The following is a 19597-nucleotide window of genomic DNA, read 5'->3' on the forward strand; positions in this document are numbered from 1 at the left end:
CTGGAAGGAGAAACGTCGCTCCCCAAATTGTAGGTGGATCCAATCACAAACCCCAAGCAGAAAGATAAACAAACCCCAAGCAAAAAGCCCTTTTAACAGGAATGCTAGGAGCAGGAGCACTGTTTCCCTGTCATTATGCAGGAAGCCAAGGAGTCATTGCAGCCCTGGTTTTGTCTGTCTCTTACAGCCTGGGGCAAGTGACCTGAGGTGGGGACCAGTGCCAACTTGCTTTGTCAATGAAATAAATGCAGCATCAGGAGGCTGAGAGAGTTTATTTGCAAAGTGCTTTCTGAATGATGAAATTACTTGATTTGTTTAATGGTTTGGAGATTAATATGCCTTATCTAGACATAATAAAATTGTTTCCTGCATTCAATTGACCTTATTTTTCTGGCTGAGGGAGCCAGGGAATGAATCCCTGAATGGAGGCTTTGTGGTGGCTCTTGTAGCAGAGGGTTTAAGTTCACCTGTAGCCATTGTTTGCAGCGGTGCTTGTTGTCTTTAATAGCCCTGTAATGCTTCTGGGGGTTATCTCAACAAGAAAGCCTTTGAAGAAAACTCCCTCAAGAGCAGCAGGCTATTGTAACAGGAATTGGAAGGCTGATAGGGAGTTTGCTCTTGCTGGCTGGGATCCATAAGGATTTAGCCTTGTTGTCACCTGAGTTAAAGAACAACTTGGGGCAGTTCTGTAGAACAGCAAATCAGAGAAGGGTAGGGGTTGGAAGGGACCTCCAGAGATCATTCAGTCCAACCAACCCCTGGGCCAAGGTAGGGTCACCCAGGGCAGGTCACACAGGAACACATCCAGACAGGTCTTGAAAGTCTCCAGAGGAGGTGGCTCCACAACCTCTCTGGGTAGCCTGCTTCCAGGGCTCCAGCACCCTCACAGCACAGAAGTTTTGCCTTATGTTGAGGTGGAACTTCCTGGGTTCCAGCTTATCCCCATTGTTCCTTGTCCTATCACTGGGCACCACCCAAAGGAGCCTGGCCCCTTCGTGCTGACCCCCACCCCTCAGATATTTAAAGACATTGATCAGATCCCCCCTCAGCCTTCTCTTCTCCAGACTAAACAGCCCCAAAGCTCTCAGCCTTTCCTCACAGCAGAGAGATTCCAGTCCCTTCATCATCCTCATAGGCTCTGTTGCACTCCATCTAGCAGTTCCCTCTCTCTCTGGAACTAGGCAGCCCAAAACCAGACACAGTATTCCAGGTGTGGTCTCACCAGGTCAGAGCAGAGGGGCAGGAGAACCTCCCTAGCCCTGCTGGCCACGCTTTTTTTGACGCACCCCAGGAGACCATTGGCTCTCTTGGCCACGAGGGCACATTGTTGTCCCATGGAGAACTTGCTGTCCCCTAGGTCTCCAAGATCCTCCTCCATGGAGCTGCTTTCCAGCAGGATGACCCCTAGCCTGTTCTGCTGTTCCTCCCCAGATGCAGGACTCTGCACTTGTTGAGCTTGATGAGGTTCCTCTCTGCCCAGCTCTCCAGCCTGTCCAAATTCACACCCGTTCATCCCACCACAGACCTTGTAGTTGTGCCATCACATTGCTGGTTCTACACATCTGCTGCTTCTCCATAACCTGCTTTGTCCTTCTCCTGTGCCAGGTTGTGGTGTGAAGATGATGAGTGTGGCCAACCTGAAGAGCAGCCAGTACATCCCCATCCACAGCAAACAGATTCGGGGGTTGGATTTCGGCAGGCGATCGGACGGCTTGCTGCTCTCTGGTGCTCTGGACAACACTCTCAAACTCACCAGGTGAGCCCTGCTGCAGGGACCAACCTGGCCCATGCCTGTCTCAATATCTACAAGAGATTGGACTGGAAGCATCTTGCAGCATTTGTTCATTTGCTTTCCAAAAGGTGCTGCTAAGATGGCATCAGGTCTGTGTGTTCCTGCATGTGGGAATTGAGAGGGAAAGGCCTGTTAATGCTTTCAGATCTTGGAGTCCTCAGCACAAGAGAGACATGGACCTCTTGTAGAGCAGTGCTGAGAAGGCTGGAAACCCTCTGCTATGAGGCCAGACTGAGAGAGTTGGGGTTGTTCAAGCTGGAGAATAGCAGGCTTCAGGGAGACCTGGTGGCCTTTCAGTACTTCAAGGGACCTCTGAGAAAGCTGGGGACAGACCTTTGAGCAGGGCCTGTTGTGACAGGCCAAGGGGGGATGGTTTGAACTGAAAGAGGGAGATTGAGAGTGGAGAGAAGGAAGAAATGTTGGACACTGAGGGTGGGGAGAGCCTGGCCCAGGTTGTCCAGAGAGGTGGGAGATGTCCCATCCCTAGAACCATTCCAGGTCAGGTTTGAGGCTGTGAGCAACCTACTCTAGTTGCAGATGTCCCTGCTGACTGCAGTGAGCTTGGAGTGGATGAGCTTTAAAGTTCTCTTCCCACCATCAAATTTTAGGTAGAGGTGTAACAAAACCACCTGTCTGTGATACTTTTCCTGTAGAAACTCTGTGGAAAAGAAGCAGGTTCAGCACAACTTGGCCCAGCTGAGAACAGAAGTTGCATGATGCAGAGGATGAAGAATTTGCTGTCTGTTAGGCTTTGTGTTAGTTCAGGGAGATGTGGAACATGGGAACTGGGCCAGGATCAAGCAGAAGGAAGGAGAGTTTAGGTTGGGTGCTTTGTTTCATGCACTGATGCCAGCTTCTCTGATTTTATACTGGTTGCAGAGCAGGGAATTCACCTGGGAAATGAAACGTGTAGAGAGTATTGTTGAGCATGTGCTAGAGGAACATGGGTTCTCTAGAGCTAGCAGAGACTTAGCAGCAGCTTGGAGTCTGAGAGAGAAATGGGTCCAGCCTTGGTGGAATTTGCAGCCTCTGAGCGTGTTTTCCTGCTTCTCTGTTGCTCTTCAATCTCAGGCTGATACTTGACTCCCCTATCTGCCTCTTGCTGCCTGGTTGGCTGCATTTGGAACTTGTGATCCTCTTGCTTTTATGCTCTGGAATACCTTGGAGCCAAGTTTTTGCTTCAGCAGCATCTTCATATTTCTTTCAGGTTCCCTTTGGAAAAAACATCTCTCTCGGTCACCCTTCTTCTCTAGTTACTGATTTCATAGTCATCCTATCAAAGGCAATTATCCAAGATGCCTTTAAGTCTCTTTTCCTGGCTTTTGTCTCAAGTAGCACCATGATGGTGGTTGGTTTTTCTCCTGCTGTTTTTGGACCAGTCACTGTTCTGATATCAAGCTCCCTGTCAGGTTTGTCTTTGTGCTTGTTCCCCTTGTACTTACCTGGGAGCAATTTCTTGCTTCTCTGGAGTTCTGAGCCCAGAATCACCTTCCCCAGGGAAAATCCCTCCATGCTGTGAAGGATACCCAGAGTTACTTTGATAGGTGCTGTCTCCTGCTGTTCCCAGCGTGCTGAGCCTGTGTTGACAGCTCTGCCCGTTGCAGGTATGTTCTAATCCAACACCATCTCCACCTGTGTTCTGGGTTGTGCCCCTCTGTGCACTTCCCTCTTTTTCTGCCTTTCACAGAGGGAGTTTCTAAAACATTAACACTCCAGATGTGCTCTCAGTTGTCTTTACCCTGCTCACTGCCTTGCTCTGGCTTAAATCAGATTCTTTTGAGGCTCCTCTCGTGCAGAAAGGAGGAGATCCTTAAGGAGAGATGCAAGCTGAAGAGATGAGCCCTGTGATCTCAGGAAGATGTGATCTGATGAGATTACACCAGAGTCATTTCTAAGTGTTTCCAGAAAAATAACTGAGCTTTCCCTTTCCAGTAAGGCAGCTGAGAGCCTGCTCTGGCCTTTCTTTGCCCACTCTCCAAAGACCAGTCTGCAAAAGGAAGCATTGGCCTGGAAGAATTAGAAATCCCTTGACAATATCCAAGTGTTTATTCTGTCTAGATCTTCCATATCTGTCTGGATTTGTAAAGGAGGACTTTAATTCACAGTTGAAAAGGAGAGATGCTTCTCTTTAAAGGCCTGAAGAAGCAGCTGGATTTGTTTACCTTGAATTGTGCTGTTTTCTTCTCAGTGGGTGCTGGTCTGCTTGGCCAACAATTTGCTTTTCTTTTGCAGTTTGACATCAAACTCTGTGGTGCAGACATACAACGCTGGCCGTCCTGTCTGGAGCTGCTGCTGGTGTCTTGATAACACAAACTACATCTATGCTGGCTTGGTCAATGGCTCCATCATGATCTATGATCTGAGGGACACAAAATCTCATGTCCAGGAACTAGTCCCTCAGAAGTCCAGGTATGGTGTAAGGATTTTTTTTTTCTTTTTCCAATCCTCTCAGCTTCACTAATACAACAGGAGCTAAATGCAGCTTCTGCCACAGATCACACAACAATTGGAAGAGTTGAAACTGCTTGATGTGAATCTCCTGTTCCAAAATGCCAATTGAGCACAGATGAGAGAATTTTCTCCAAGGGTTGTATAACTTAGGACCTGAGGGCTTGGCCCCTGCAGAGAGTGCTCAGAAATAAACCCACCAGTGCAGCCTGAGCAGAACTGACTTTAGCTTGGAGCTGGGCTTAATATTTAACTTGGAAAGGACAACTGACAGAGGGGTGAGATGTTGGAACTTTGATCTCATAGAATGGTTTGGGTTGGATCTTAAAGGCCATCTAGTCCAACCCCCAGCCACAGGCAGAGATGTCTTCAATTAGACCAGGTTGCTCAGGGCTCCCCAACTTGGCTTTGAACAGGGCTGGAGCCTCCATGATTTCTCTGGGCAACCTGTTCCAGTGCCTGAACAGAAGAGTTTCCTTCTGATGTCTAATCTAAATCCAATTTCTTCCAGTTTGAAGCCATCTCTCTTATTCAGAGAATCAGACACTGGTTTACATGTATCTGATGTGTGCTGCCTGATGCCTCTTTAAAACATGGGGCTCAGTAATTAAGTTGAATTTCATTTGCTCTTGACAAACCTCTTGGGGTTCTGTGCTTGAAGGACCATTTTGCAGCCCACTTAAGTACCATGGACCAATACATATAGGGTGGCTTCCAGGAGGATGGAGACTCCCTTTTCACATGGAATCCCATGGAAAAGACAAGGGATGGTGGGCACAAGTTCCTTCTGGAGAGATTCCCACTGGACTCAGAAGGAAATATTTCCTCATGAGTTTTCCCCCTGAAATCATTTCCCAGGGGAAGCAGTGGAGTCCCCTACATTGGACAGTTTGAAGACTCAGCTTGCCAGGGTGCTGGGCCAGCTCATTTCAACTCCACTGTTACATGGAAAGGTTGGCCCAGGTGATCCTTGGGATGCCTTCCAGCCTGGCACTCTGTGGTTCTGTGCTAGGTCCTTTCTTTGTGGTTGGAGAGCCACGCAGCAGATCACCAGCACGGCTGCAGCTGGCACCGCTGACTCTTGCTCGTCCCACTTTCAGGTGCCCCATGGTATCGCTCTCCTACCTGCCCAGGATGGACTCAGCATCGCTGCCTTACGGTGGAATATTAGCTGGGACCTTGGAAGGAGCCTGCTTTTGGGAACAGAAAGCTGGCAACTCCTACCAGCCTCACCACCTGCCGCTGGAGCCCGGCGGCTGCATCGACGTTCAGACGGAGATCACCACGCGCCACTGCCTCATCACCTACCGGCCCAGTACGTAACGCTGGGCACCTGCAGCCAGCCCCACACTGCCCCCAGGCCTCCTGCTTCACAGGATGCTAGGGGTTGGAAGGCACCTCTGGAGATCTTCCAGTCCACCCCTGCCAGAGCAGGACCATAGAATCCAGCACAGGAAGCACAGGAACACATCCAGACAGGGCTGGAAAGTCTCCAGAGAAGGAGACTCCACAACCAGTCTGGGCAGCCTGCTCCAGGCCTCTGTGACCCTTACAGTCAAGAAGTTCTCCCTCATGTTGAGGTGGAACCTCCTGTGCTGGAGTTTCCATCCACTGCCCTATGTCCCATCACAGGGCACAAGTAAGAAGAGGCTGTCTCCTCCTTCCTGACCCCCAGCCCTCAGATATTTACAGACATTGATTAGATCCCCTCTCAGTCTCCTCTGCTCTAGACTAAAATGCCCCAGGTCCTTCAGTTCTACAGCAGCCTCAGTGCTGAGGGCATAGCAGAGAGGTAGAACCTGCCCTAGACAGGGCAAGGAATGTCTACACAGAGAAAATCTGGCTAAGGGCAAAAGGAGGCAGCTGTAGGTAGGTGGTGTTTGATTCTACATCGAGTACTGTGCCCAGTTCTGGAGTCCCCAGGAGAAGGAGGACTTAGAGCTATTGGAGAGAGGCCAGAGAAGGCCACAAAGGTCATCTAAGGGCTGGAGCAGCTCTGCTGTCAGGATAGGCTGAGGGAGCTGGGGGTGTTCAGTGTGAAGAAGAGAAGATTCCAGGGTGACCTTAGAGCTGCCTTCCAGTACCTGAAGGGGACCTGCAGGAAGCCTGGAGAGGGACTTCAACTGAGGGTGTCTAGCGACAGGCCAAGGGGCAATGGTTGGAGCTGAGGGTCAGACTGGAGCTGAGGAAGAAGTTCTTCAGTACAAGGGTGGTGAGGCTCTGGAACAGGTGGCCCTGAGAGGTTGTGGCTGCCCTCTCCCTGAAGGTGTTCAAGGCTAGGTTGGATGAGGTCTCGAGCAACCAAGTCTAGTTGAGAGCCTATGGCAGGGGGGTTGGAGTGGATGATCTCTGAGGTCCCTTCCAACCTAAGCCATTCTGTGATTCCTACAGTTCCAACTTGCCTGCAATCCAGTTTTCCCAGGGATCCCTTTGTATTTCACCCATGCAGGTAAAAGCAACCCCTGTATGCGTTGTGTGATGGTGGAACTGACCTGCAGGCCTCTGACAGAGGGCTCTGAAGAGGCAGTATGTTCTTCTAACCCTGTGCAGATGTTCAGTGCTGGGCCCACCTGCAAGCTGCTGACCAAGAATGCCATTTTCCAGAGCCCAGAGGATGATGGCAGTGTCTTTGTGTGTGCTGGTGATCAGGCATCTAACTCTGCCATGGTAACCTCTCCTTCCTTTTGGGGTGGTGGAGGGGGGGGTTTGCTGCAGCTCTTGGAGAGTTGTCAGGCACAGCATCCAGTGTGGTTTGGTTGGAATGGTGATTGGGATGGGCGCAGGTGCTTTAGGAAGGACAAGGAAGCTGAGGGGAAGGGTTGTCCTTCAGATGGAAAAGCAGGTGCCCAGCAGGCTGCAGTGAGAGCTCAGGAGTCAGGGACACATGGTGCTGGGATTGGTGAAGACCATCCAAGCAGGCTGTGGAAGCAGAGGAAGGGTTCTGTGAGGAAAATTTTTAGTGAGGAAGCCCTGTTTTGGATGGGAGAGGAGAACCCTACAGTCTCTGACCTTGTCTGCCCTGCAGCTCTGGGATGCTGGCAGTGGCTCCTTGCTGCAGAAGCTGCAGGCTGACCTGCTTGTGATGGACATCTGCCCCTTGGAAGTGAACCAGACCCACCTCCTGGCTACCTTGACTGAGAACACGGTGAGGCTCTACAAGTGGCAGTGAAGAGAGGTCCCCAGGACTGTCACAGAGGCTTTCCACACATGCTGCTGATCAACCCTCCACCACTGCTCAGCCCCAGACTCTGCTGTCCTGCACCACTGCTTCCAGGAGACAGGAAACACTACAGCACCTTGCTGGCAGAGGGCAGGAACTGGGATGTGCTGCTGCCTGGAGAAATTCCCCTCTTCCATCTTCCTATTTAGATCTGCGTTTACTGCTTTAGGCAATCCTCTTCAGCAAACTGTGAGCTGCCTCAGCACAGCAGCAACTCTTGGCCTGTCTCCAGTGGGTGTTGCTGCAGCCTTTTCCAGTGTGAACTGAGCTCAGGGACTTGCAAATCTTTTCTGAGGATCAACAACGTGAGAGGAACTTGAAGACCTGGGCCTCAGTGCTGGGATTACCTGGTGATGAGAAGGTAGCAGTGCCAGCACCTTGCTCACAGGGCTGAAAACACTCAGGGTGAGGGCAAGTCCACTGCTTCATAGAACATGCTCCACCACCTTCTGAAGCTGTGAGATCAGTTAGCAGTTAATCCATGATGACACCAGGCTATGGACAGGACAGGCTTGGGAAACCTCCAGAGAGTCTCTTTCTTGGTTGTTTGATTTTTGGGTTTATTTGGGATTATTTTTTTTTTTTTTGCCATGAGCTTATAATTAGCACTAAAATTCCTTAATCCTCTGCCATTTCCTTCCACTTCTCTCTTCCCACAAGCAAACTTGGGACAGTTTGGTTGTGGAAAATGAAATTATAGAAGTAGAGGTGAAGAGGAGGGGATGGTTCTAGTTGGCTGCTAAGTCTGCGGTGTCCTTCCTTTGGGAGAGGATATAGCTGTTGGGTTTTTTGTTTCCCCTTTGGAAGCTCAGGGATTTCATCATGCTTTCATTGAGCTTTTGCCTTCCTTTAAATCCTAGTTACCAGCTCCCTAGCCAGCCACAGAGAGTTTCCAATTGAATTTCTGTGCTGTGGGCTTGCTGGTTTGTCTATAGCTGAGCCCATGGGGTGAGACCAAGAGTTGAGGGATGTGTCCTGGCCATGTGCAGAGGGCTCTCACCACCCTAAATCTACTGAGGGCTACGAGAATGTTTTATTTCCAGGTTAGATCATGAGGCTGGACTTGGGTTTCATTCTGTGTTTAACAAAAGCCAACTCAGAAGGGTGCTGGAAGCTGCAAGAGGAGTTCTCTGTGCTGGGGATGTGGCCCCTGGCAGAACTTTGTCACTGGCTGTGATCAGCAGCACCCATCCACTTTGGACTGAGTGTGTCACTGCTTAAACTGCCACCACAACCTGAGTTTCTGAAGTCTGGGGTCTGCCCAGGATGATCCTGTTTGTCTTCAGTCTTAAAGAATGAGAGTGAGAAGATCTCAAGCCTAACTTTTAATTTTTTTTTCAGGGCAGTATTTTGTTCCTATATTTTTATATACAGTAAAAATAAACCATTTTTAGTGCTCAGATGTAACTGCTGCTGCTGCTCTCCTTTGGGAATACACCTCAGTGACACACCCTGCACACCTTGTGAATGTGGACAAGCATCCCTGGCTCCAGGGAAGGTTTCTCTCATGCTTTCTGATATTTCATGCTGAGCTTCAGACTGAAATAGTGGAGGGTTTCAGTGGCTGAAGAGTCCTCACTGAGCCAGGCTGCTCTGATCAGGTGAGGGGAAGGGGAAGGGCTGAGCAAAGTCAGGCTGTTCATCTCCAGTGTCCTTTTAATGGGACATAAACTCACTGATGTGGGAATTCTGGGCATTTTAAGGACGATCAGGAACCCTGAAGGGTTAGTAGAAAAAAACAACACTGTGAAAAGGTCAATCCCAGGCACAAATCCAGGCTGGGTGCAAGAATGGCTTGAGAGTAGCTCTGAAGAAAGAGACTTGGGGGTTTTAGTTGCTGAGAAGCTTCCCATGAGCCAGCAGTGCCCTCATGCAGCCCAGGAGGCAGCTGTGTGCTGGGCTGCAGCCAGAGGAGTGTGGGCAGCAGGGCAAGAGAGGGGATTCTACCCTTTTGCTCTGGGGGACCTCACCTTGGATACTGTGTCCAGTTCTGGTGTCCCCAGCAGAAGGAGGACATGGAACTGTTTGAGCCAGTCCAGAGGAGGCCACAAAGATGATCCAAGGGCTGGAGCACCTCTGCTATGAGGACTGGCTGAGGGAGCTGGGGGTGTGCAGCCTGGAGAGAGGACACTGGGGGACCTTAGAGCTGCCTTCCAGTACCTGAAGGGATCCTACAGGAAGGCTGCAGAGGAACTTTTCTTGAGGGTGTCTAGAGACAGGGCAAGGGGGAATGGTTTGAAGCTGAGGGAGAGCACGGTTAGACTGGAGCTTAGGAAAAAGTTCCTCAGTACAAGGGTGGTGAGACAGTGGAATAGGTTTGCCCAGGGAGGCTGTGGATCCCTCTTCCCTGGGGAGTGTACAAGGCCAGATTGGATGAGGCCTTGAGCAACCATATCCAGCTGAGAAGTGTTCCCCCTGCCCATGGCGAGGGGGTTGGAGTAGAGGATCTCTGAGGTCCCTTCCAACCTAAACCATTCTATGAAGGTCTCCAGTAAGGCCATCTGAAACCAGGAGCAGGCTGAGCTGTGTTGCCTTAGTGCATTGAGCTGCTGCTTCTCAGCCATTCAGAGGCATGATTTGTGCTCGGGCAACTCCAGCCTCTCCTCCCCATGAGGAATTTGGAATGTTTTCAATGTAAGAAAAAGATAAAATCTGGGGGGGGGTTATTATTATTTTCCAGGTTGCACTTGTTTCATGTTTCATTCCTCTAGAGCAGTATTAAGAGCTGCAAACTTAACTACTAATGGCAGATGCCACATTCCCTTTGTCTGTTTTCACATCCTGAGTTGGAAGTTGGTTTTGTTTTGTTGTTTTGTTTTTTTTCCCCAAGATGTGAGATGTGAAGACCTTTGTAATACTCTCCTAGTCCTAAGTTTACAACAGGCTCTGGGAAAAGCCACCTAAATGGTGTGCAGAAAGCCACCCCAGCCTGGTGAGCTGATAAAAAGGTCAAATGTGTTAATTAAATATTTGCTCATCTCAGTCTGGAGTCGCAGGGGCAGCTCCTGGGATGGGAGGGAGGAAGCTCAGCATCTTTGGAGGATGCAGGGCAGCTGCTGTCAGAGGCTGAGCTGTTTTCAGTGGTGTTTTAGGCAGCAAGCCACTCGGTGGCTATTTCTGCTGCTGTCTCTGGGAAGATTTTATTACTGTGGAGCAGCTTTTTGGCAACTCCTGTAGTAAATTCTGATGTGAGGGGAGAGGTGAAGCTTGGTCCCTACAGCCAGGGCCTTGCTTTTAGCTGTGCACAGGCTTTTTGTTGTTTTGTTTTTTTTTTTTTTTCTTCCCACCTTTCATATTTTTCTCCAGGCTGTTGAGGGGAAGCACCTTTCCTGATTTTAATCTGTATCAAACCAGGCCTGAGGGACAGCTCTAGCCAGGGCTGGCTGTGGTGGCAGCTTGGCAGGAGCCCCAGGGGCTGTGCTGAGCACAATCCAGCCTGTTTCTGCAGTGTCAAAGGGGTGGTTGGCAGGGAAGCTGGAGTTGGAATGAGCTCTGTTTTCCAGGGAAGGACTGTCCCCCACCTGCCCCTCTAACTGGGGTGATCCAGCATCAGGCTGCAGTGATCTGCAGAGTGAGCAAAGACCTGGGCAGGGGAAGCATAGAAGGTAGCCAGCTCCCTGCCTGCACCTGGCCTTGGCACCATGGGGGCCTCACCACTGTGGCATCTGCCCTTGTGCTTTAGCTGTTGGGTTGTAGTGACTCAGGGGTGAGGTTTCAACAACCAGAAGGAAAATGGCTGCAGATGACAGAAGGCAGAGCTAAACCAGCGTGAACCTGGTGACCCTGCACTAAGGCAGGACCTGCCAGTGCTTCCCTCTGCTCTGCCTGTGCCTGCCTCTTCCCAGAGGGTGGCAAAGCAGCTATTTTCTGTGTCCTGAACCAAATTGGATTAAAAGCAGGCAATGCAGCAAGTGAAACAAGCATCTTAGGCTGAACCTTGTTACACTGGGGGAGCTAGAGCATCCAGGTGGGATTTCATTTAGTTCTCCTTTTCTGTTTGCAAGGAGCCACGGTGGAATTTTTTCTACCAAGGCAGTAAATCCCTTGACAGACCTGGCTGGCTGCTGGCTTAGGAGGGAGAGTATAAGGAAAAGGAGTTTGGGGAGGAGGAAGAAGAAGGAGGAGGTAGGGGGAAAAGAAAGGAATGAGCAAGCAAAAACTAATTTTCTGCTGGGTTCGATTTGCAAATGTGGAAGAACAGATTTCATTTGGGCCTGGCCTTCCCTGCTGGGGTGGCATTTTGGACTTTCCCATTAGCAAAGCTGCAGCTCAGGCTTTTCTCAGCTCAAACATGAATTGGCCAAGTGCTCAGGCACCCTTGGAGTCCAGCTGCATCCCAAGTCCTTGCGCAGGTGCCTGTGAAATGGAGCAGAGGGGATCGCAGCACCTCGGCAGCAGGACTGGCAGCCCCTTCGAGCACCCTCAGCCTGTGAAGTCGAGCAGGTTGGTGGAAGCAGCCTCCTTCACTTGAGATAACAACGTTTAGCATTTAAATAGAACAGCAGAGTACTTGTGACTGCCCAGAGAGGTTGTGGGGTCTCTCTCTGGAGACTTTCCAAACCTGCCTGGATGTGTCCCTGTGTGACCTGCCCTGGGTGCTTCTGCTTTGGCAGGGGCGTTGGACTCAATGATCTCTGAAGGCCCCTTCCACCCCCTACCATTCTGTAACTACCTTTACCTCCAAACCAAACAGGGAAGCTGCTGAGGAGGAAGAAAGACTTCATGCTCTCATCTCTTTGCTGAAGAAGATGGGCTGTGGGTGCCCATAGGAATCTCCTGCCCTACTGCTCGGGGTTCACTGGTAAAAGTCTTGGAGCCATAGCAACATCTCAAGGGCAGGTGGGGGGATTGCTCCTACCCCATTTTATTCAAAATGGTGCCTCTAAGTAGCAAAAAAAAAAAAAAAAAGAGGAGTTTGGGTAACTATGCCCTAAAATGCTCATCTAATCCTTAGGACAAGCTCAGCAGGTAACAGGCAGTGTCCAGCCTGTGCTGGTCCAGAGGAAAAAGAGCCTTACAGTAATTTCAGTGATTATCCCATCCAGTGAAGCATAATTAACATGAGGGTCCAGGGGCATTTAGTCTCCCATCAGGTCCAATTTGGTGCTTCTGCTGGCAGAAGGGGGAAGGAGCCCCAGTGGCTTCCGACAGCATCAAGCTGTGAGCAGCCCTGAGTGCTTGGGAAGGCAGAAATGAGACTGGGAAAGAACTGAGGCAGGTTGGAGAAAGGCTTGGGAAAGTGCCCAGTGGATTATTGGCTTTTTTTGTTTGTTTATTTATTTAAAGGTAGGTGCTAACTGCAACACAGAGCTGCATAAATGCAGGAGGAATAACAGGCTCTGCAGGAGAGACCGAGGGCTTTAGATGCTCTGTGAAGCAAGATGTGACAACAGCACTGCTCTGGTGAAAGACATCAGGTAGGGGTGGGCTGGATGAAGGGTGGAAGAGGCATGAAGCTCCTCTGCTGCTTCACACACACACAGAAGGCTGCAGCTGCAATATTGGCTCCCGTTTGTCCACAGCTTTGCAAAATCAGCAAACTGGTTTGGTTGCAAGAGAGCTTTAGGGTCATCCACTTCAGCCCTTAACCCAGCACTGCCAGGTGACCACTAAACCATGGCCCCCAGCAGCACATCTACACAGCTTTGAAACCCTGCCAGGAATGGGGACTCCTGGATGGGGGCCCTGGGCAGCCTGGGCCATGGCTTGACAACCCTGGGGGGAAGAAATTGTTCCTCATGTCCAACCTCAACCTCCTCTGGTGCAACTTGAGGCTTGGGAAAGGAGAGTGATTTCCACCTCCCTCCAAGCTCCTTTCAGGAAGCTGTAGAGAGAGTGAGAAGGTCTCCTCTCATCCTCCTTTTCTCCAGGCTAGTCCCTCACCTGCTCCTCACAAGATTTGTGCTCTAGCCCTTTCATGATCTTCATTGCCCTTCTTTGGACATACTCTAGCACCTCAATGTCCTTGGGGTGAGAGGCCCAAAACTGCCTCCAGTATTTGAGGCACAGTGTCCTTAGCTTCCTCAGAAGCATTTGTTGGTGGAGAGATGATCAGCTGGGAAGGGCTGAAGTTTTGGGGCACCTGTTAGGTTGGTGGGAGGCAGCTAAGCCAGTCAGTGGGTGAGGGAGAAGAGAAGGCCTTGGTGTGCTGTGTGGAGACTGAGCCAAGACTCAGAGCTGTGCCCATAGCCACATGAGAGCAAGCAGCCTGCTTCCAGTTAAAAACTGCATGGACTGAGGAAAAGCTTTTCCTCTCCCCAAAGGATGCTGCAGGGAAGGAGTAAGAGACAGCTCAGCTCACCTCAGCCTCACTCTGCAAAGCCAGGGGCTCTATAACTGTGCTTTATTGCTGCCCACTACAGAAGCAGATGGCTGCAAGCACTTCACGCAGCACCCAGCATCTGAGAGAGCCTTGCTGCTAAAATGCTTAAAATGTGGCAAAAAGGGAACTTCCAGCCAGCCTGCACTGAGAGGGTGCAGCTGCTGTGAGGTGCTGGGGTTGTTGCACAGGCAGGGACATCACTGCCTGCCACAGAACTGCTTCTTCCTTGCTTGACTTGCTGCATGAATGTGCTGATTTAATGGCAATGGTAAAACCCAAGGTTGGGAGGAGGTTTCTCTTGAGCAGAAGGATGTGGGCTATTCATCAAAAAAGGAGTCTCCAGAGAGCTCCCAAGGGTGTGAGAAGGAGAAAGGAGCCATAAGCCATCTCTGCTGGGTCCTTGTCCTGCGAGGGATGGAGGAGTGCAGCCAGCTCTGGCCTGGGCCAGCTCTTCAAGCAGCTTGCACTAAGCCAAAGGGGCTGCCAAGTGCAGGCTGAATTTTGCTGGCTTTGGTTTTTGAGCATTCCCAGCTGCATGGCCCCTGGGTGCCAGCACAAAGCCACCTTCCCAAGGGCAGTGTCCTAGCATGATGCTCAAACTACAGAGCTCAGGGACTTTGCTGACTGAACCACCTCCTTCTCCTGCTGTTTATTCCACCTGGATGAGGTGGCCACAGGTTGGTGACAGTGGTGGGCTCCAGCTTGCTCACGATGCCCTGGTAGTTTGTGGTGTGAGTAAGACAGTTGGTGGCATCCCAAAAAGAAGGGCTTAGCTTGTCCTGGGGCACAAAGAGAGTAGCCCTGCTTCACCAAGCTAGGGGCAGACCCATGGAATGCCCCTGGCAACCAGGCAAAAGATTCTGGCTTTGGACCAGTGCTGGCTTGTGCTGGGAAAACTGCTCCTGAAGTCAAACAGACAGAGAAACTGTCTGTTGGAAGCAAAGCTAAGATGTCTGGGACAAACCCATCCCAGATGAGTGCTGTCAGGTAGCCTAGTGAGTTCCTGCTGCTGAGAGGGCACCCAAGAAGCTCTTGTTGCTGAGCTGGTGAGGCTGGGTTCAGTTTTGGGATCCTCACTCCAAGCAGGACAGTGAGGAGCTGGAGCAGGTCCAGAGAAGGGCAATGAAGCTGGTAAAGGGTCTAGAGCACAAGTCTGGTGAGGAGCAGCTGAGGGAACTGGGGTTGTTCAGCCTGGAGGAAAGGAGGCTGAGGGGAGACCTCACTGCTCTCCTGAAAGGAGGTTGGAGCCAGGTGGGGGTTGGTCGCTTCTCCCAAGGGACAGGACAAGAGGAAACGGCCTCAAGCTGCAGCAGAGGAGGTTTAGGTTGGACAGGAGGAGCAATGTCCTCCCCTATAGAGCTGTCAAGGCCTGGTCTAGGCTGCCCAGGGCAGTGGTGGAATCCCCACCCCTGCAGGGGTTTCCACGCGGTGTAGATGTGGTGCTGAGGGCCATGGTTTGGTGGTGAGCTGGGGGAAGGGTGGGACTGGATGATCTTTAAAAGATCTTTTCCAACCAAAACAATTTTATGATCCTATCACTAGGGCAGCCAAATGCTTTTCAGGCTTTTAACAGCTGTCCCACTGGCCCTCCAAGGAGGACAAGCTCCATTTCACGAGTGGGAACGGAGAGATTTGAGAGAGAGAACTCCGTGGGCCTGGGCTGCCTCCCCAAAGCTTGAACGTTCCCTGGTGTACAGCTCCCGCGCCCCTTGCCGCCACCACCACTGGCTCTGCACTTGGACAAGCAGCATCCTGTGGGGCCGAGGGGGCCGGCGTGAGGCTGTGATGGCAGCGGGGGGCGGATGTGGGCGCTGGGGGCTGTAATGGCGGCCAGGGGCCGTGATGGCGCCGAGGCCTCAGGCGCAGAGGCTGTGGGGAGGCGGCGGGGAGGCGGCGGAGGGGGCGCCGCGGGGCGGGGCCAGAGCAGCCCCCGCCCCATGCCCACCGAGGCGTGGCGCCCGGGGGGCGGTGCGTGACGTCACGGCGCGTCGATTTGCATACGCCATGCGTGCCGCTGGGGGGGCGGGCGCTCGCGCCGGAGGTGGCGGATCCAAGATGGCGCCGTGCGGACGTGTCCGGAGCCGCTGCCCGGGCCCGGCGTTCCTCTTGCTCCTGGCGCTGGCGGCTCGACCGGCGGCGGGTGGCTCTCCTGGCGCCGGCCCCGCCGCGGCCTTACAGGGGCAGTCGGTGGCGCTGGGCGTGGCGGCCCCGCGACCTCCCCGTGTCGGTGGTGGCGGCTCGGGCAGCGGGTGGAAGCTGTCGGAGGAGGCGGTGTGCCGGGAGGACGTGGTGCGGCTTTGCTCCAAGCACAGCTGGGCCAACAACCTTGCCGTCCTCGAGTGCCTGCAGGACGTCCGTGAGGTACGGGCCGGGCACCTCGCTGGGTCGGGCTGGGCCTACCCGCGGTAGCGAACAAAGAGCGGGGCTTCGCGCCGCCCGCTCGGCCCCGCCGCCGCTCCTCCGCCGGGCGAGCGCCGCCCGGGCTGCCCTGTCTTATTTGGGTCACGATTTTTGGCTTCAAAAAGCGGTCTTTCCGTGCAGGCCGGCGCTTCCCGCGCTGTGGAGCTGGGTATGAGGGGGCCGGGCCGGCTCGGGGAGCTTGCCTGCGGGGGTGGCGGGGAGGGCGGGTGAGGGGAGCCGCTCTCCTCTATTCACACCTCCGGGCTCTGCGCTGCCGCCCTGCCAGCGGCCTCCTGGGAGGGGAGAGCACTCGGTGGGGTGGCTTTGTTTTGGGTGCCTTATAGGGTTATTCTGCTTTCAGAGGTCTGTGGAGAGCAGCCCGCGTAGCGCTGAGGAAATCTTTCCTGGCTGGTAGCAGCAGTGACCCGAGGAGGGCTTTTGTTCAGGTTCAGATCCCCACCTTCGCATAGAGCTCGGCTGCAGAGGCAGCTGCTTTCCAGTGCTTGCTTCTGCTGGTGTAAAACTGGATATACAATCTTCAGACCTGGCTTCGTTTACGCAGGAAGGTTGGCTGGGTAACCTGTGTTGTTGCCAAACCTCTGTCATGAGTGGTTTGAGTCAAGCTCGAGAAAAAACGCTGTTGCCACCTCAGAGTCTTTTCTAGCCGTATCTTTTCATTCATTCCTTGGTGGTTCTTGCTCGGTTTGAAGAAGCCTCCGGGGGGAAGTGTCTTTGAGCTGTTTTAGGGCTGAGGGCTGTTTAGCCCTCGGCCTCTCTGCTGTTTTCTGTACAGGAATGTCAGGCTGGGTCGGTTTTAATGGTTATTATTGTGGTGAGAGCAGATGGCAGTGACTTGGTGGTTACCCTTATCAAAGGGAGTCTTGAAGCAATTATCTCCTCCTGCCCTAAAAGCCTCGAAGAATTTAAGATTCTTATCTAACTTCATGTTTTAATTTTGGGTAGGTAATTTAGTAAGACACTCACGGCAGATGTTTTAAACGAGTCCTGATGCAGCGTCTGTGACAGTGACAAAATGCTTTGATGTTTGCTTTGTGAATAACTTGTCTCTTGCTTGTTTCTTTCACCTGTCTGGGAGGTTTTGGAGCCCCTCTCGAGCTCCAGAGGATCTCAGAGCCGCACTTTCAGGCGGTGGCTGGCAAGCTCTGGTTGTTCCTTTCTTCCCAGTTGGGTGGCCCCTCCCTGTGCTTTCTTCAGTTCCAGTGCTTATTGGTTTTCTGCCATTTTAGCGTGGTGGAGGTTTTTATCCACTGGTTGATCAGCTTTCTGCTGGAATAGTTTTGACATTAAACACAGAGGGGGAGCAGGGAGCAGAGGGCTGGGGCACAGGGATAAGCAGGAGATGAAGGGATGCCTTGCATCACCCTTGATTGTCAGCAAGTAGAGGCTGTGACGTTGGTCCTGCACATCTCATGAGAGCTCCACTCTCCCTTGAATGTTAAGTCTTGTTTGTGGTTTTCCTTTCCCCCCCCCCCCTCCCCCCCCAAGCATGCCCTGCTTGTCAGTAGCTTGCTGGCTGCTGCTCTTGTCTAGCTGTCCCACTGTCTGATAGCTACTGCTGAAGGTGAATCTTTACCTGGAGTGACATCCCAGCCCATCGATAGGACATCTCCAGGTTGTTTGGGATTCAGTTTTCTCTCCCAAGGTGCCTGTCTGCAGCCTTGTCCTTATTTGCCTGCCAGCCTGTAAGGAGCACTGTCAGCTGGTCTTAGACTCAACAGTTCTCCTGCCCTACCACAGATGTGGTGGGTTGGATCCTGACGTAAAATGGACTTCCTGGGGTGCTGCTGCTGGTGCTCTGAGAAATGAATTAAAGTAACTGTAGCCCTGCTGTTAAACTCTTGGTGTTTAGCCTCTGAGTAAAAGCCCTGAATTGTGAACACTGGGTGGCATGGTTGGCAATACAGGGACAGCTGTTGTCTCAGATGGTTCCTTTGCATCGGAGGTGACAGCAGAGGTAGTAAGTGGCACACTATCATAGAATGGTTTGGGTTGGAAGAGACCTCCAAAGGGCATCCAGTCCAACCCCCCTGCAGTCAGCAGGGACATCTTCCACAGATCAGGTTGCCCAGAGCCTCGTTGAGCCTGACCTTGAATATCTCCAGGGAAGGGGCCCCAACCAACTGCCTGGGCAACCTGTTGCAGTGTTCCAGCATCCTCCTGATGCAGAACTTGTTCCTAACAGTCAATCTAAATCTGCTCTTCTCTAGTCATTGGCTGTTAGTGATGATGCAACTGTTAAATCTAACCCTAGGGTATCTGACAGCTTGTTTGGACAATACCAGAAACATGAGGATCACATTTTAAAATGGGTGGGGAGCTAATCTAAGCCATCTGAGGCCATTAAAACAACATCAAGCTATAGCAAATGAAAGCCTTGGGGGAGTTGCTCTGTGTGTGTGTGTGACAGCATCAGTGAGGACAATGTTTGGACATAGCTTCACTCCAAGTAGCAGATAAGATTTCTAGATGGAATTTCATGCAGGGGCAGCCTTTTTACTCTAGGTGTTGAAGGTGGTCTTACAGAGCACCCAGCTCCAGAGCCCTCAACACAGGAAGGATGTGGACCTGATGGAGCAGGTCTGGAGAGGGCCATGAACTCATCAGGGGGTTGGCACACTTCTGCTACGAGGACAGGCTGAGGGAGCTGGGGATGTTCAGCCTGGAGAAGAGAAGGCTCCAGGGAGACCTTAGAGGAGCCTTCCAGTACCTGAAGGCTATGAGAAGGCTGCAGAGGGACTGTTTCCAAAGGCCTTCCAAAGGGCAATGGTTTGAAATGAGAGCAGAGCAGGTTTAGATTGGATGCTAGGAGGAAGTTGTGCACCATAAAGTTGGCTGAACACTGCAACAAGTTGCCCAAGTAGTTGAGGCCCTGTCCCTGGAAATATTAAAGGTCAGGCACAAAAAAGCTCTCAGCGACCTGATCTGGTGAAGAATGTCCCTGCTGCCTGCAGATGACCTCTGGAGGTCTCCTCCAACCCAAACCATTCTATGATTCTCATCAGAAGCAGAGAAACTTTGAAACTGAGAGCGTTGCTGTTCAAACCACCTGTTGGTTTTTCTTCTTGGTGTGCTACAGAAAAGCTGGGACACTCAAAGTTGGAATAACAAGAGGAAACAACTATGGGAAATCTTTCTTTTGAGTCCATAAACCAGAGAGGAAGGAGAGGATGTGCTTGTTTTGTTAGACTGTGTGAATGTGATCGTGTTGTTTCACTAGCTGCTGATTTGTTCCCATGGGTGAGTTTTAAGTCCTCCCTTCTTTTTTTTTCTGCTGGGTAGTTACCCTCGTTCCAGGAAGGACATTGGGGTGCTGGAGCAGGTCCAAAGCAGGGCAACAAAGCTGGTGAAGAGTCTGGAGAGCAGGGCTGGTGAGGAGCAGCTGAGGGAACTGGGG

At 51.9% G+C, this 19597-nt stretch overlaps 2 protein-coding genes across 2 annotated transcripts in view; both read left to right on the forward strand.

Annotated features, from left to right (window-relative positions):
• The window catches only part of RFWD3 (ring finger and WD repeat domain 3), a 28174-nt gene extending 20765 nt beyond the window's left edge, over positions 1-7409 (forward strand). Inside the window, exons 8-12 of the mRNA XM_054389799.1 lie at positions 1606-1756; positions 4025-4201; positions 5341-5555; positions 6690-6907; positions 7266-7409. Of these exons, the coding sequence (XP_054245774.1) occupies positions 1606-1756; positions 4025-4201; positions 5341-5555; positions 6690-6907; positions 7266-7409 (905 nt within the window). The remainder of the gene's footprint in view (positions 1-1605; positions 1757-4024; positions 4202-5340; positions 5556-6689; positions 6908-7265) is intronic.
• Positions 7410-15837: 8428 nt separating this feature from the next.
• GLG1 (golgi glycoprotein 1) overlaps positions 15838-19597 on the forward strand; it is a 123078-nt gene continuing 119318 nt past the window's right edge. Inside the window, exon 1 of the mRNA XM_054389496.1 lies at positions 15838-16143. Within this exon, the coding sequence (XP_054245471.1) occupies positions 15838-16143 (306 nt within the window). The remainder of the gene's footprint in view (positions 16144-19597) is intronic.

Source organism: Indicator indicator, chromosome 19, assembly GCF_027791375.1.
Source record: "Indicator indicator isolate 239-I01 chromosome 19, UM_Iind_1.1, whole genome shotgun sequence".
Lineage (NCBI taxonomy): Eukaryota > Metazoa > Chordata > Aves > Piciformes > Indicatoridae > Indicator > Indicator indicator.